The sequence below is a fragment of the Schistocerca piceifrons genome, chromosome 8 (genome assembly GCF_021461385.2).
Source record: "Schistocerca piceifrons isolate TAMUIC-IGC-003096 chromosome 8, iqSchPice1.1, whole genome shotgun sequence".
NCBI lineage: Eukaryota > Metazoa > Arthropoda > Insecta > Orthoptera > Acrididae > Schistocerca > Schistocerca piceifrons.
The window spans coordinates 428,908,054-428,926,324 of NC_060145.1; the positions used below are offsets into that span (position 1 = coordinate 428,908,054).

Here is an 18,271-nt window from a genome sequence, read left to right on the forward strand (position 1 = left end):
TCTTTAAGCATTTAAGAAGCAATTGATGTTGTCCTTTGTATATATACACATTTACATATACAATTACATAAATAAACATATAGTCATAAAAGGCATTTTGGGTCATTGCTGTCTACCAAGATGCAAAGTTCTTCGCCGTACTGCATACAATATATATTCAGTATATTCATGTATCTAACATTAACTTAAATGAAACTCTATTAGTACTCAAGATTACCTTTAGGGCACATATTGAACTCTTCTATTGTACCACATGCTTTTCTTCTAAGCTATTTCTGGGCTACGTTTTTAAACATACGTAGTGATACACTGTTGTCTGTACAGGCAACATGTCAAACAGTATTTCCTCCATATGTTTGTGACTGTCTTGACTTTTCTTAAGTCTAGCAACTATGATGTCGATCTGCTGCTTTAGGCATGTGTTACCCATTTATGGACAGATTTTCGCCTTTTTGTGCAGGGAAGTAATGTTTATCAATTTTAATTATGAAGGTAAACAACCACTGACAAACATCTGGTATGTAAGAGAATGCGACGGGTGTGCTATTACATTCACAATTTCTTTTATCGCAACACTGGAGAAACCACAAATATGTTCCGATTTTGAGTAACTTAATATTGCTACTGCAGTTGCAGTATTGCTTCTCCTACCTCTTGCCATTTACAGACAGGAACTTAATCTTCAAAATTTTGTGAGAAGGATTTTTCATGATTTGCATTATGGATGTTGACACATTTACAGCTATTAAAATGTTCAGTTGCAGTAGTGTTGTTTACATTGCCTGGATTAATGAAGAATCAGTTGACACTTGAATCACAGCAGTTGTTTTTGATAATATCTTTACCTCTCCTCAGATAAGTTTTGACAATAGTCCAGGCTGCTTTACATTTATTTTATGACTTAGCGCTTGATTAATATAATTTCTGCGTTGTATTTGTTCTTGAAACTTATGTAGTTTAGTTTTTCTACTTCATTATTTTTTTGTCATGAAAAATCATTAACAGAGTTACAAGTCTTTGAAGATCAGGTGTGAGCCAATAATACGCAGATATGAGGCCATGTCCCTGGAAATTCCCTCATTTTTTTTTTCTTATTTCCTTAGGGGAACAAGTTTTGAATGTATCTTACAGCACACCGATGAATAATGTAAATCTATTTTCAGTACCGGCATGATAATTTTCAAGCAAATGCCATTCTAGTTTTTCGTTATTAGCTGTCTTCTGTTGTTATCAATGTTTTCTCGTTCATACTTAATTTCATTGGAGTCAGATGTAGGCGTTTTAGTTTTTAATTTGAGGCTACAATCTTCTACGCACAACCATTATCTGGCTTTCACACTTGTTGGCTCCGTCAACTCTCAACCAAATTATCACCTTTCAAACTAATCTAGCCCTCGGTGTAAGCGGCGATACCCCTATGTTCCCCCTTCCATACCAATCTGTCACCACAGACAAATCCACCGATTTGAGTCGAACGGCAGTTGTACAGTTCTCATTTCCCAAAGATCAACTTCGCAGAGGATGTAACATTTGTTTTCCATATATTCATGAACGAAACTCTTTGTATACCTTAGGGCGCAAATTTTAATCGTTGGCGGCGCGAACTGCGAACCTTGGATCAGAACAACGAGTTAAAATTTCATAGAGTGGCTGAGATACTAGTTACAGCGCTCCTAGCGGCAACCAACGCTACCTCGGCCGCCATGTTCTCCTTAGTCAAAACATTAGGAAAGCGTTACTGTTGTTTGTGTTGGAAGTGTGTCAGCTGTTGTGATATTACTGCAATATTTAACTTTTATAGTTGACTTTTTTGTTACAAAATATAAAGTCAACATGCCTGCAGTGTGTTCAGCGTTCAACTGCACAAATCGCAGCGATAAAACAACAAATATTTCATAATATAAGTAAGTATATTAGTACCGAAATACGACACACGTTTTTTAATGTTTATTAAAGAGTCATTTGCATTGGAACTGTAATTATGCTTAAGACAAATGCAGGAAGTAATTTATTTATCGTTGATTACAGATTTCCTTTAAAAGATAAGGAAATTACAAAAAGATGGGTTATAAATATGAAGCGAGAAAACTGGTTTCCTACTACAGCCAGTTACCTCTGTTCAGCTCATTTTGAAGAGAAATATATGTACCACACAAATGTCCAGAGGTGCCTTTTGTCAAAACCAGTACCTGCTATCTTTAACTTTCCACCACATTTACAAAAGCAAGATAAAGAATTACGACCACAACCCAGAAAGCGATCTTTCGACAATTTGCAAGATAGTGCTATTACAGTGACATCATTAGCACAAAGTAAGTCAATAATTTAATTTTACTCCGTGTTCTTATTACTTTGAATTACATACTTTCTATTACAATCTTATGGTGTAGCTCAGTTATAAACTTACGATGTAACTACATTCTTTCAGTGCCTGTCAGACCCACATCTGTTTCTGCTGACCACAATTACTGTCTACCAAGCCCTAAGAAGTTGAAAACACAATATAACAGAGTACAAGCAGAGAATGTGCGACTAAAGAAGCGGATAAAGCAAATGAAGCAACTTAGTGTACGACACAAAAGAAGAATAGTGCAGTTACAGACTTTAGTTGCTGGTTTGAGAAGAAGGCTATGTAGTTCAGTTTCTGATATGTTAAACAGCGAACATGTAGTTAGTTTGTTGAAGGAGCTATTGGAACTTCAGTGCAGTGCTAAACTATGCCATTATTCTCAGCAAATAAGGAAATTTGCCCTGACCCTACACTTTTATTCTGCCAAGGCATACAGCTACTTACGAAAATTTGTGAAATTACCCCACCCAAGAACGCTTCGACTTTGTTATTGAATTACTATGCTTGTGTTAACTACTTGTAACACATATTTCAAATAAATTCTCGTTCACAGTGTACTGGTTTTTGAGGCTTTGACTGTTTACTTTGAAATAGCGACAAAAATATCGCATTTCTGCGCCCGTTACTGTTTCTAATAGTTAACCACAGCATGTTTAGAAGTTTCACCGTAGTATTCTGGTGATACCCGCTCTAATTGCATTAATTTATGGGCAACAAGTAACGTTATAGTGGATGGACAGACTTATTTGAGTTGCCTTGTAGTGTTATCTACATCGAAAAGTTTAGCCATATTTCGACAAAAACATCCCTTTTTGCTGTCAGTGTACACTGAAATCACTGCTGTCTATTGCTTGTTTTAGAAAAAATAAAGCTAGTATGAGCTATTTCAAGTAAGTCAAACGCAGTTACAAGGGGGCGGGACACAGCAGACGAATGCCTTGACTAAAGAAAACATGGCGGCCAGAATTTCAATTTGCTTCAAACATGGCGGACCTATAGCCACTCTATGAAATTTTAACTCGTTGGATCAGAATCAGATGCTAGCGTCAGTAGTCAGAACAGGAATTGTGACATACTTATGTGTAATAAGTTCCGCTGTAAGGCGAACTGATTTGCGTTTAGGGAGGTTGTGATGTTAACAATTGCCGATATAACCTACTAGATAAAAAAAATGCAGGTAGAAACAGAGAATAAAGCCATAGCGTTGTTGCCACAGGTTAATGAAGAATTGTTACGTGAAGCTGAGGATATATTCAGAAAGCACGGTGATTGTAAGTCATTGTTTGATCAGCATATCATGTACATGTTTACAGCATAATGCTCGTAACGAATGCTACTTGACATTTGTATGGTCACACACTAACCAGTTACTCGTATTACAGTATTTAATATTGCATCAACCCCAGAAATCATGTACCTGTACTGATTGCTGCAGCTGACACGTAGGCACACAAACAGTACAAGCAATATGTATACAAACGATTTGCATGTGTTTTGGGCAGAAACGGAGTACCGCCATTATGATATATGAGACACAACTGTCAGTACGAAAACCCGTCTTTGAAATCAGCAGTTATGTTTGTTTAAAATTTGCTTACTGGCGAGTAAAACTGTCTGTCGAAATAGAGCCAGATGTAGCGCAGTTGTACGTTACAAGGTGTACAGATATAATTTTGTGAATGTCCACGTTGAACCTGCTGAGACGATGGGGCAATTTTATGAACATTAACCATATACGATGGCAGCTAAAATAAGTAGAAAGAAGTTCAGCAAACTATATAGACACACAATAGTGTCAAAGTTTGAGGAATAACTTGAGGACCAGGCCTTTTTTAGAATATCTGATATGAGGTTCCCCTCCCTGTAAACTACCTCAACTTGTTTAGAGATTTCATAAAAATGCATATGGAAGATAGACTGTGCCATATGGGACTGTGCACTCATTTATCAAGAAAACACCCCAAAAATTTGCCGAAAATAAATTATTCTTCATTAAGATAATCACCCTGTTAAGAATAATTAATAAAGTACGCCAGCTCAGAGCTGAATTACAGTCTTTGAACAGCACTGCAGTATGTGTTAGAGAGCACTAGCATAGAGGCACTGAAATACAGCATATATAGTGGTATCGTCATGTGAATGAGGAAGTTGCTGTACATACAACTAATGTAACCTTAAAGTGCCCTCAGCAGTTATTATTTATTGTAATGTGTTATTAGCAGAGGGTTTCAGCTGGTATTGGCATCAGTAATATAAATGTATAACCCCAAATTTCTGCTTTCTGAATTGGTTTATTACTAAAGTGCATTCAGTGGTGTAACAAAGTTATTTACATAAACAAAGGATCTTACATACCTTGTGCAGCAGATGGCAACCAACTTCACTGGTGCACCTAAAAAGCTACAAATGTGGCCAAAGATAATATTTGTACAATTGTTCCTAGTACATGTCATAGAATGTGATGTTTGTACAAATGTGTATCAGTGGACATTGGTGAACTACCACAGACTCCAGATCAGTAACAGACTGATTCCATACCCACAGGTGTGACAGTGAACTCTATAAATGAACTGTAATAATTTTAAAATGTCCCATATTAAAGGTTCCTCTTTCAATATATATCATTTAAAAGGAAATTGATTACATTACTAAGTATTAATATAATTTTCTTTTGGCAATTGATGGAAACGTATATTATTAAACAAAAATCACATGTCACAGGTGTGACAAAATTCAGAAGTGCAATGTAGCACATTGACCATTACAGGGAAAAATCTGTGCATTGAATGATTATATGTAAACAAATTAATAACTGTGTAATACTAAAAACTTACTGCATTAGCCATGAAAATATCAGAAAGAAATTTACATTATTTTCAAAGTAATAATGTAATTTCTGTTGTCATGGGTGTGACATCTACAAATTTCTCTAAATGTTTCAGAGAATTAAAGGATGTTAATGGATTCATTACATTTTTTGCAGTACAAAAAATAACATGTGGTGTTGGTGTTAAATTAATAAAAAAATGCATTTGTTTAATAGACACTAACAGACAGCTCATATTCAACTGAAACACTCTGTTAGCTCAACATAATACACAATATGGAGAATGAAGCATTGTCATGTTCAAATAAATAAAAGAATGAATACTCAACTAGCTAACTAAAGAAATATACACAGAAATAAATGCTTAAATAGTTTCATGAAAGCAATAAAAAAAACTCCATTTCCTTTCATTTGAATTGCTGGACGACTCAAAATTTTAACAACAGACTTTTGTAAACAAACAATTGAAATGTCATTTTCATTAGCACAAAAGAGTTTGTTTTCTTACTCACATGGTTTTAAAAGCATGACCTTGATTCATCGGCCACACACGCTGATTGGCAAACACCAACAAAATTCTGTCCATTTCCCCTCTCACTCTGTAGCTTGATGACCAAAAAGGTTCCAGCTTTAATTTCCTTAGTTGGATTTATGGTTACCTGTACTTCATTTTCTGATGTTGCTTGGTTATCTTGAACGTTAGACACTTCATAATCTGAATAAACCTCAGAAAATTTCAGCTGTTTCTTAGATTTAGGGATCTCTCGAAAGATTTCATATCTTGTCATTTCACTGTCAGATGTTTCTGCAGCTAAAATATGGTGACTGTCATAGTTTCGAAAATAATGGTTAGAAAGCACTTTAAATGACATCTTCCCAAAGTCTTGACTGCCGCTCCTTTTTCTTGTCTACATCACTGCTTGAAACGCAGAGAACATGAACTTCGTTCAATTTACCGCTCGCATAATCTGAAAATTCCTTTGTATTATTCACCACCACTGTCCGACTTCTGATTCCTCTCCAAACAGTTCTCTTCACTGTTCCCCCTATCCCATCAACAGCCCCTTTGCCGTGTGAAGTGGCAAAGAAGTTCCACTCAATTTCAACTCCCAAACAGGATTTGGTACAGCAGAGGCAGGACAATGTAAATTTATTTTTAAACTGTGCAGTGCAGTTGTCCGATTCTGCTGTTTTAGATGTGATATAATTTTTTCAAGAAAGGACCAAACTGCAAATGTCATGTGAAAGATAATCTCTTGCAATTGCATAGGAAGAAATAGTCTTTAGACTATCCCATGCACAACACATGAATAATATTGCTTGTTTATGGCTCCAGTGTGCAGCCTGAATTTCATCTTGTGACATTAAAGAAAAGTTCTCGGCGAAGTCAACTTGCATGGCAACATCATTCTTTGCAAGCTCTTTCTTACAAGATTCAAAATATTTGGCTTGTTTTTCTCTTATCCAGAAATGCTTTTTAAATGTTGACCTCTGGTCCTCTAACTCTTCAGTGGCTGCTTTTAGTGTTGATGTATTTTCCACCAACTTTGGCATATCATCATAGTCCTTCCACTGCTTCCAGGATAGAATTTTATCTTAATTTTCATCAGTCAACCGCGATGACAGGTCATGTTTGCACTTTCTGCATTTTCGTATCATACAATCCTCATTTTCTACATCACAAGTAATTTTCTGAAGCAACTCTTTAGTAGAAATAGGAAAATCTGGAACCACATGTGAAATGCTCTGTTAGAAATGTGAAATTTGTATGATATTTGCACACACACACACACACACACACACACACACACACACACACACACACACACACACGCACACACTGAGGTGTTTCTGAAACCGGTAGTACATGACTTGGCCTTAGTTCATAAAATGTTGACTTTCCTAATGGAGTATCATGGTTTGAATTCTTAAATTCCTCTTAGGCCTCACAGTCATAATCATATACCGCTTCTGAACATGTTCTCGTTTTCCACTTCTACAGTCTTTAACAGATTTTACATTGTGAATACCAGGAGTATCGACTAACATCATCTTGGCAAAAATACTCAACTCCTTTTCTTTTTTCAATTGGCAAACTTCTTGACCCTTTTGAGAATATCTTAACATTTCTTTTAATGCCAGTAAGATCCAGTTCCTTAATCAGTTTTCTGACAAAAGCAGTCTGTTTCCTTGGTCTGTTTGGAAGTGATTTTTTTTGCCTTATGTACAGCTTTGCCTAATGCCTGGGAACATTTGTAAAATCCTAATTCACTGGTATGGTTTGTTTCTGCCATATTTTTACATTTCCTTTCTCTACACAACATATGTCTTGTTTTATCATTCTCTCTCTTTTTTAGTAGACTGCGTTGGTTCATCAGCAGTTGCTCTCTGTTCTTCATTCTTCTCATTTTGTCCCTTTCTCTCTCCTTTAAGTGTTCATCTTTCAGTGGATCTTCCTTCATTTTATCCCGCTGTTTTCTCATTCTTTCTGTTGAAGAAGTCATCATCTGGGAATGGAAGATACATTATTTACATTTATTTGTAATGTCAATAGACCTGTATTTATTTGAAATCTCACCAGTATAAGATTTCACATGAACAGAAACAGCTCGTTTTAAAATTTATATACTGGTATTTCATTATGCTGGAATACCTTTAAAAATGTGTGCATATTGTCACACCTGTGACAACATTTTTGGATAAAATAAAGTTATTTCCAAAACTTAATAGGTTTAGAAGTTAATATATTTTCATAACCTCACTCTCCTAGAATATTAAAAATTTTGAAGTATTTGTTCAAACAAGAAGAAAACTGTATATCCTTTTTTGTCACGGGTGTGACAGTAATCCCTGTCACTTTCAAAAAGAGAAAAAAATTAAAAGAAGGCTTACCAGAAAAAAAATTCAGTGCAGGATATAAAGGAAATCTTTTGTTAAACAGTAAGGTGCTTATTGTTGCATCATCGTTTCACAGACAGCATATCAGTTCAACCAATATAATGAAGTTTTTTTGGTGTTTATGGAGTATAGTCAACTACAATCTTTGGGATGACAATTCATTACTAAATATCTTGAATACAATAAAAATGAGTTTCAAATCATTAAATTTGATATTTTGTCAGTGTATTACCACGCCTAAATCTTTACTATACTGATTTTCAAAAAATGACCACTTGGCTCATTTCATGCGGAATGAGCCAACATCCAAATAAATTTTGTTACATAAATGTGACTGGGGTTACAAGAGGGTTAAAATGTGGGGGATTGTGGATTTACATCAGAAGGGACACACATTGTATATCTGGAGATCTGATCACAATGGGTTTAGATAAATATTTTAAATTGGCAGCCACTGAACTAGCAAAGTTAGACATCAATAAAAAGTTAATCGTTCTGTGTGTGTACTCTTAATGTAGTAGTAAGGTAGGCATTTTCCTCAAGAAACTGTAGAGTCTCAGCCCAAAAACTATCGTATAACATGTGGAATATGAATACAAACACAGGTACTCAGAAGGAAATCTATACTGCTATATGAAGGCAAGTTGTATTTTAACATTGTTACCAAAAATCTGAAAATTCTTGACATTTTTATGCAAATTCTTACACAATACTCTATTAAACATTGTAAATATCTCAAAGCTCTTGACAGATTTTTTCAGATTGTACAGTTTACTCTAATAAACTTCCAGACAGGCATTAACCACAGATTTTTTAGTATATGTCGTATATAAATATACATGTAATACATAAAGGTGAAACATTGTCAGTAAAAAACCCAGAAAACTTCTTGACTGGATTATTTCTCATTTTTATATGATACTCAAACTTTTGGATGGTCATAAGCTACATAAATATACAGGGTATACATAAAGTCTGTAAACACTTTCAATTATTTATTGCACAAGAACTAAACATTGTACAGATGTCATACTTACTGCATTTTGAAGAGAAAGTCTAAAAGTTTTTTTTTTTTTTTTACAAACATTCGACATGTGAACCATGAGTGACCTGGCAGACGTCAATATGGTAATCGAATTCTTGCCATACCTGTCCCAGCATGGCATCGTCGACTGTGGCAGTCACTTCCGTATTCTCTCCTGGAGCTCTGCTACGTCATGTGGTAGAGGCGGTACATACACCAGATCTTTAATGTGTCCCCACAGAAAAGAGTCACACAGAGTGAGATCTGGTGATCTGGGAGGCCATTTCATGAAACAGCTGTCTCCTTCTGTAGCATGGACGATCCATTGATGATGCTGCTGCTCTGTGTTCAGGTACCCACAAACTTCCCAATGAAAATGGGGTGGAGCCCCATCCTGCTGAAAGATGAACAGAGAGTCCATGTACATTTGAGTCATCAGCCATTGCTGCAACATGTCAAAGTAGGAATATCCAGTGACAGTGTTCTCGACAAGGAAAATGGCCCCTACAGATTTCAACATGACGAGGCACAAAAAACATTTACCTTTGGGGAATCGCACTCAAATTCAATGCAGTGGTGTGGATGCTTTGTACCCCAGATTCGACAATTATGCCTGTTCACTTTCCCATTAGTGTGAAAAGTGGCTTCATCGCTAAAAATTAAGCGATCAAGAATGCCATCCCCGTACTTATTCAATTGTTGCAACTGCGAACAAAACTCAAAACGCTTGTCTATGTCGTCATCCCTTGAGCCTCTATCACAGGACTTTCCACAATGTCATTGGAGCTATTTTGAGTTCACGGGATGCACGACATACTGATTTCTTTGGACGCCTTGCGAATGTCTCTCATACGCACTCCACATTCACTTCACTCACACTAGGACATCTGCTTCTCTTTGCCGGGCACAAGCAACCTGTCGTAATGAATTTGTTGTGCCAATGATAAATGGCCTTCCTTGTTGGTGGCTTTTTACCGTACTTGGTTCTAAACATCCGGTGAACAGCCGTAGCACACTTCTTTTTGTTGAACTCCAACACACAGAAAGCTCGCCCCACACCATGTTTGCGACTAGCACTGACTATTGGCAAATTGCCAAACTATGCTGTGGTGGTATACATGAAAAAAAACTTTCAGGGTGTCTCTTCAAAATGACATATGTATATCTGTACAATGTTTGTTTCTTGTGCAATAAATAATTGAAACTGTTCCCGGACTTTATGTACACCCTGTATATGTAATACATAAAGGGGGAACATTGTTAGGAAATAATGTTGAAAACTTCTTGATCAGTTTATTTCAAAATTTGCACAAGGCTGTAATAAACATTTGGACAGACATTGGCTGTATATTTTTAAATGTATGCAATATGTAAATACATCTTTAGTATATAAAGGGGAAATATTAGCAAAACTTGGAAAGTCATTGACTGTTTTACTTCGTATTATTCCACGATACTCTAATAAACATTCAGACGGGCATAGGCTGTATGTGTTTTTAAACAACAATGTACAGATTTTGTGCTCAAATCAGTTGCAAGAAAGAAAATGCTGTTCTGTGGGATATTAGGGCATTTAAACCTTTGGATATATTGTTTCTTCCATATCTATTCTCCCTCCTTATATATAATCTTAAACAGAAATTTTATGTACAGCAGTGTGCTGTTTTGTTTTCTATGTCACAGTCACTTTTAAGACAAAAGAAGAATTTCGTATTTATGGCAAATTTTCTTATGATTAGAATACTACTATGGAATCTTAATCATCCAAAACTTTGCAGTCCCACATTTTCACATATTAAAACTGTGAGAAATACTGATATTGAAGCCTCATAGGCCCAGCAGCTGGAGAGATCTCTCCTGTGCTCCTTGTATTAATGACCCCAACAATGTCAAGGTCAGAGAGAGGGGGAAGAGGAGATACAGAGAGTGTGGAAGGAAATTGATATTTTTAACACTTCTGGTCTAGCACTGATAGCAAACATCACTACTAAGGTTTCAAAAAGGTCATCAGTCTTGGACCTTTGTTTTCTATGTCACAGTCACTTTTAAGACAAAAGAAGAATTTCGTATTTATGGCAAATTTTCTTATGATTAGAATACTACTATGGAATCTTAATCATCCAAAACTTTGCAGTCCCACATGTTCACATATTAAAACTGTGAGAAATACTGATATTGAAGCCTCATAGGCCCAGCAGCTGGAGAGATCTCTCCTGTGCTCCTTGTATTAATGACCCCAACAATGTCAAGGTCAGAGAGAGGGGGAAGAGGAGATACAGAGAGTGTGGAAGGAAATTGATATTTTTAACACTTCTGGTCTAGCACTGATAGCAAACATCACTACTAAGGTTTCAAAAAGGTCATCAGTCTTGGACCTAGTTCTCTCAGGTATTATCGAGGAAAATTTTTAAGTGTTATAAAAAGATTATGGCCCCTCTCATCAATACCATCAGGTAATAAAGTTAAAGACAGGTTTGGTAAAACCCAAAAAATTGCAGGCCTACAAAATGATCTTCTCTTGATGTAAAATACGTAACTTTTCTAGGGAATTATGCAAATTAAACATGAGAAGAAATGTTTAACAAAAACAGTGTGGATGCTGTGTTATCTAAATTCAGAACATTATTTAAATTAATTTCTGAGCTTACATTTCCAAAAGTAGCCACTTCAGCAGCAGCGGAAACTAGATGGATAAATTCAGGTATTTGAAAGTCCTCACAGACACTTAAACTTCTCATTTTTTTACAAAAGCACTACATGATCCACAGCCCCTAGACCGCTATCACAGGTATGAAAAGATGTGCAGTGGGGTAGCGCTAGCTGTGAAAAACAAAAAATATGTGCTGGAGAAAAGAAAAGCAAAGTAGTATGCATAAACTTGAAACTGGAGAAGATGGACACAAGGATGACATCGTATAAAGTAAAGCTGGAAGTAAAGTAATAGAAAATCCACAGGAATTGGCAAATTTTTTAAATGATTATTTTTGTGGTATTTTTGATAAACTGCAACAAAATCTTCCGAAAACACTTGTAGGACCCACAACGAATTAAACAACAAGCACAATGATGATGAGTTCCTCAACAAAACTTGAAGTCAGGAAAAAATACAGAAATTTAAGAATAAGTAAGCAAGCCTAGATGAGATTCCAGTGTCAGTTCTGAAGGTGTGCATAGACAGTGCACAAACCCCATTAACAGACAAAATAAATGAGTCTAGTTCAGGTGTATTTCCAGAGTACCTAAATCATGTACTAGTTGTGTCCTTACTACAGAAACATAATGCCAATAGTGTAGTAAACTGCAAGCCAGTTCTAGTATTGTCTATGTTCTCAAAAATAAATGAATTAATCATAAAAGATAAACTAATGAGTTATCTGAATAAAAACAACCTTCTTTACAAAGTAAAGTTTGTTTTCTGTAGTTGAAGTACAATATCGACAGTTACAGAATTCACAAAAGTGGTACATAAAGCTCTCAACTATGGCTTTGTTACAGGCATATTCTTTGATTTGTCATAAACTTTGACACTGTTGGCCATAAAATACTGCTGAACAAACTAGGAACATTAAGAGGAATAGCAAACAAGTTGCTCCAGTCTTACCTGGTGAATGGGGGTGCAAAAGATTGAGTGAGTTCACATAACTGCTGATGGATAAATTTTTAGTAAAATAATTGTCATGCAAGAAACATATGAACATAGTGCCCTCAAGGTAATGTATTGGGTCATATTCTGTTATTAATATAATTATATTAATGACTTTCCAGGCAGCATAAGGCAGGGAGAAAAAGTTCTCTTTGCTGATACCAACATCATAGTCACTGTAAAAACGCCAGAACTCCCAACGGAAAAGGCGAATAAAACCCTCAGGGATGTTTACAATTGGGCAGTATCTAGGCTAATAAATTTACATTGAGCATAAATTAAACTAAAAAATGCTTTTCAGCATAAAGAGGGAAAACAACTGTCACATTAAGCTTAGATGGCAAGCCTCTAGAATGTATAACAAATGCATTTGAAGGTTTTAGTAATTAGCATTGATTGTCAGTTAACATGAAAGGAAGACACAAAGATACTGGCAAAAAGAATGTCGTCAGCACTATATGCTCTTAGAGTTCTATCATAAGCGGGTAACTCTTTCTGTGGACACTCACCTCTAAACTGTTGGATTATTTTTTGATATTAAAGGCATAAAACATGACACACTTGTCATACTGCAGAAAAGACCTAATAATAGTAACTAAAACTAGTGATAGGCTCATTATAAACAACTATCTAAAAAAGAACTAGGCATCCTTATTGTGCCAAATGAGTACATCAACAAATATATTATGCATATCAGGAAAAACGTTTGTAAGAATTTCACCAATAGTTCTCAATTTTACTCATGGAACAACACCTGGGTTGGACTTGGATTTACTAAGGAAAAACAAACTAAAATCTCAAAGCAGCATTTTCTGTCAAGGAATAACATTGTATAGAAAGCGTACATAGTAAAGATTACTTAGCCAACTCAGAGTAGTGGTTAATAATGAGGAGGACAACAGCAACATCCTGTAACATTATTACACATGACCACAATGTAAAGTTTGTTGCAAGAAAATCGTGTGCCAGGGTCTATAGTGTATAATACTAATGTCTTGTCATTTTCATGAGCTCAACATCTCACTAATTGTGGGTGGACGTTGACTCAGTTTTCTAGATGGACTGAAAGAAGGAAATAGAAATGTGCATGGAACATTGTAGCATATTTGTGATCCTGGAGTCATTTCTCTGGGCCAACTCATTGGAGTCGAAGGGGTATAGCAGGGACATGTTTGTGGTCGTGAACTCCACAGTGTGCAGTAATAGTGTAGAAAGATGCAAAAACAGCAAAACTATTTTTATATTGCAATTTATCTTGTGGAAATTGTGTATGAACAAAAGAACATTATACTAGAGGGGCAACCAAAAGAGGCAGTGCAGTTGTTAAAACATGATCTGAACATTCTGAAGGATGGAGTTCACTCTTTTTGGCTATCTTGATGTAGGTTTACCTGATTCATTTCAGATAACACTGGGATGGTTTCTTCAGAAAAGCCGCAGTCTGTCACTTATTCTCGTAAAAACGTACATATTGTGTGTGTCTGTATATTTGAGTGTTTTATTTTCATTATGGTGACTAAATTCTGTATAATGATAAGATAATCCCTGGATGAATAAATAAACAAAAATTCAGCTTTGAAAAGAAATATGCAAAAAAAATTTGGCTCAACTTTAGGAGTTGATTAGGTGCTGTGTAGATGTTTATCCAGGACAGTTCATGGTGGGAGGGACTATCCATGGTGTATAGTCCAATGTAACACAAAACTTAGGGCTAGAGAGAGAGAATCTCCCTTCAGAATTTTATTGAAAGACCTTTTACAGATTTGGTTATTCCTGGCAGGCCCAGTTTATATGTCAGACTATGACTCAAACCTCGGATCTTTGTCTGCCTGTAGTCCCAGGCTTTACGTAGTTTTAATCTCCCAGGAAGTTTCAAATTGGTGCACACTCCACTGCAAAGAGAAAGTTCATTCAGGAAATCAGTCTCAAAACCCAAAGAAAGAACAACCAAATGTAACAGCTGAAATTCAAACCAAAGATGTCCAAACACAAGGACGAAACAGGTGCTGAAATTAAGGATACCAAAGAACTTTAACTTCATTGTTGTATGTTCCTTTACAAAGCAAGATCCAGTATTAATTTCCTGGCTTGTCTTACACCACTGCAAATATGAGTTGTACTATATTAGTATCAGTATCACTGACTAACAGCTGAAATCTTTAAAAATAAAGTAGGCCCAGATCCTGATGGGATCATTATTAGATTCTATACAGAATTAGCAGCTCTTTTAACCATAGTGTGCTGCATCATTTTCCATGAGCCATTCTGCATGCACCCATTGTGCTGCCGAAACACTTTGTCCCGTATGAGCAGCAATTTCCCGAATGAATGCATCATCACATTCTCTCATGCCAATAATGCACCCTCTTTCAAACTCACTGATTTGAGGGTACAGTTTGCGTGTATGTTTGCAAAGCATGATGCACATCTGCTTCGAGTCACACCAATCCATTACCTTCAGTTTATAGTGACAATGAGAGCTGCAGACAAATATTACTGGTAAGTGGTGTTGCGCCACAATATTGACGTTGACCTTGAACATGTGGGCCGACATGTTTCAGATGCTAATCGTTTCAACAGAACATACTAATACACATGTCCTGTGAATATGAACGTCCTATCTCTAGTCATTCAAGGTGTTCTGTTTTTTCTGAACATGAGTGCACTATCATATGGGATATCAAATGAAATTTGACTTGTTTGAGTGTTTCTTGTTAAGGATGCAGTACTTTTTCTTTGATGGAGAGTTACTGATAGATGTAGAAACTACTACAGATATGCCATGGTGCAGTGTTCATTTATATTAATGACCTGATTTGTTTGAAACTCATAAATCTTATACTGTGTAATCACAAAGATATGGAGCTGATGACAAAATGTTAAATGCTTTTTCACATGTTACATTTACAACAGAAGCATTAAGCAATTGCACCAGTAACCTAACATTTTTCAGAAGCAGCTAAATACTAAAGTATACATGAAAATTCAGCACACATACTGTGCAAACTACAGTAGTGGCCGAAGATACAGAAATCACAAGACTGTGTCTATTTCAATATACAAAATTATAGAAAATAAATGGTAATACCTTAATAGATTATGTTACATATGAATGCAAGCATAGAAAGTAATTATAAGCACTGTTGACAACTGTGTACATGATATTTTTAGGATTTAAAAAAAAAATTAAAGTTTCATTAATGCAAGTTTTCCTTCAGGTGCTCCTTGACAGTCTAAAAAGTATGTTTCATTAATAAACCCGTAATTTTCTTTCTGAAGGTATTCCTTTTATTTCTAAATGATTGAGGCAGCTTGTTGAAAAGTAGGCTGCCCATTACCTGAATGTAACCATTTGTATGGATATCAAATAGAATGATCTTAAAGACTCGATCATAGGTAAAGCAGGAGGCAAACTTTGGTTCATTGGTAGGATGCTGGGAAAATGCAAGTAGTTTACAAAAGCAAATTCTTAAACACTTATGCAACCGATCCCAGAATATTGCTCAAGTGTGTTGTCCAATACTGAACAGGAATAATCGGGTGTATTGAAGATAAAGAAGGGATTAAATTAACTTAAGATAGTGGCCCCACTACTCATCAAAGAGCAATTGAAGCAAAAATAAATTTGAAAAATAATTCTGGTAAAAAGAGTCTATGTAAGAGAAACAAAAAGCAAGGCTCACACACACAAATCTAAAAGGATTGCTAAGTCTCTAGCTTCTAGAATTATCAAAAATTCTTACACAGAAAGGGGAAAAGGTAAGATTTAAGAGAAAAAGGTCATTCTACACGCTGAATCAAGGAACATAACATCCCCCCCCCCCAGAGGCTCGCAGTTCTTTCACGAGTTTGTGCGAAGCACACATTGGGCCCCACGCTATTGCGACCAATTCTTCCTTCCCTGGCTGCATTTCCTTCACTCTGCCCTCCTCCCCGTGGGTCTGGGGATTAGAATAGGCCCGAGGTATTCCTGCCTGTCGTACAAGGCAACTAAAAGCAGTTTCACACATTTAGGCCTTTATGTGATGGTCCCCTGTAGGGTCCGACCTCCATTCTTCAAAATTTTCCTGAAGAGCGAGTCAATTGGGGAAGGGTGCCTTACAAGGTACATCGTGTCCATCGTGCATTGAGATCTTTAGCCCACTTTCCTTGTCGTCGCATTGCAGTCCTGCCCATTCTCCACCTCTTGAGCATGGACACCTTCCTGGGTGCGTTTTCCACCATGCACTATGCAGTTACATGCATCGACGATGACCATGGACTTCTTTGCATCTGATATCCAGCACGGTAGCCAGTCTGTTGTAGTGTGGCCGCCATGTACCCTGTTGGTTGTAGTCCCCTGACCACACAGGGATCACTCTGCTGATGCCTGCACTGTTAACTCCCCACACATGCCAAGGGGTACATGCCCATCCTCCCTGGGGCATCGGGACTCCTGGCAATGGCCATCCTGCCAGGTGGCCTTTGCTGCGGCTGGGTGGCGCCCATGGGGAGGGCCCCTGGTCGGAGTGGGTGGCATCAGGGCAGATGACACGCGATGAAGCATAGTCCATCATCTCTTGCTGGCGGTGAAACACCAGCAGTCTCTTAAGTGATCACGAGCTCAATTCAACGCACAGAAGTACGACCCCAAATTGTTCCCCTCCCTGGCCACACCATGGGAGGAATGTCAGGCTAAGGATGGCAGCGGATCTTATTTGCCCCGGTACCTTGTATGTTCGAGAGCTGATGGGGAATCTTTCATGACAATGAAGCCTCAGTTTTTTTGTTGAGCATTTAGAGGACAAGTTCAGGGAGGTGGAAGGATTGTCCAAAATGAGATCTGTGTCAGTCTCGATCAAAACAGCATCCTCGACCCAGTCACACGAGTTACTCGCCTATGGCAATCTGGGGGATGTTTGTGTAACCATTATACCCCATAAGAGCTTAAATATGGTCCATGGTATCATATTTCACAGGTACCTTCTTTTGCAGTCCAACGATGAGCTGCACGCCAATTTAGAGCAGCGAGGTGTACATTTCATCCGGAGTGTACACCAGGGTCCAAAGGATAATCAGGTTGCCACCAGTATTCATCTTGGCCTTTGAGCGTGATACATTGCCCGAGAAGGTCAAGGTGATGGTCTACTGGTGATATGTAAAGCCCTATATCCCTCCCCTGATGCAGTGCTTTAAGTGCTGGAAGTTCAGCCATATGTCTTCCAACTAGACTTCAAGCACCACATGCCAAGACTGTGGACGCCCATCAAATCCCAATACCCCATGTACCCCGCCTCCCATCTGTGTCAACTGTGAAGAGCACCATCCGCTTTACTCACCTGACTCCAGGATTCTCCAGAAAGAAAGGAAAATCACGGAGTAAAAGACACTGGACCGACTGCCCTACACTGAGACTAAGAGAAAATTTGAACGCCTGCACCCTGTGCATATGACATCGTCTTACGCCGCCGCTACAACATTTCTGGCACCATCAGCTCTGCCAATCCAGGTCACCTCTCAGAGCTGGAAGACTACACCTGCCCCTAGATG

General features: G+C 37.3%; 1 protein-coding gene across 1 annotated transcript in view; it reads left to right on the forward strand.

The window, feature by feature from the left end:
* Positions 1-3,378: 3,378 nt before the first annotated feature.
* Positions 3,379-18,271, forward strand: part of LOC124711571 (zinc finger SWIM domain-containing protein 7-like) — a 57,703-nt gene continuing 42,810 nt past the window's right edge. Inside the window, exon 1 of the mRNA XM_047241714.1 lies at positions 3,379-3,621. Within this exon, the coding sequence (XP_047097670.1) occupies positions 3,522-3,621 (100 nt within the window). The 5' untranslated portion in view covers positions 3,379-3,521. The remainder of the gene's footprint in view (positions 3,622-18,271) is intronic.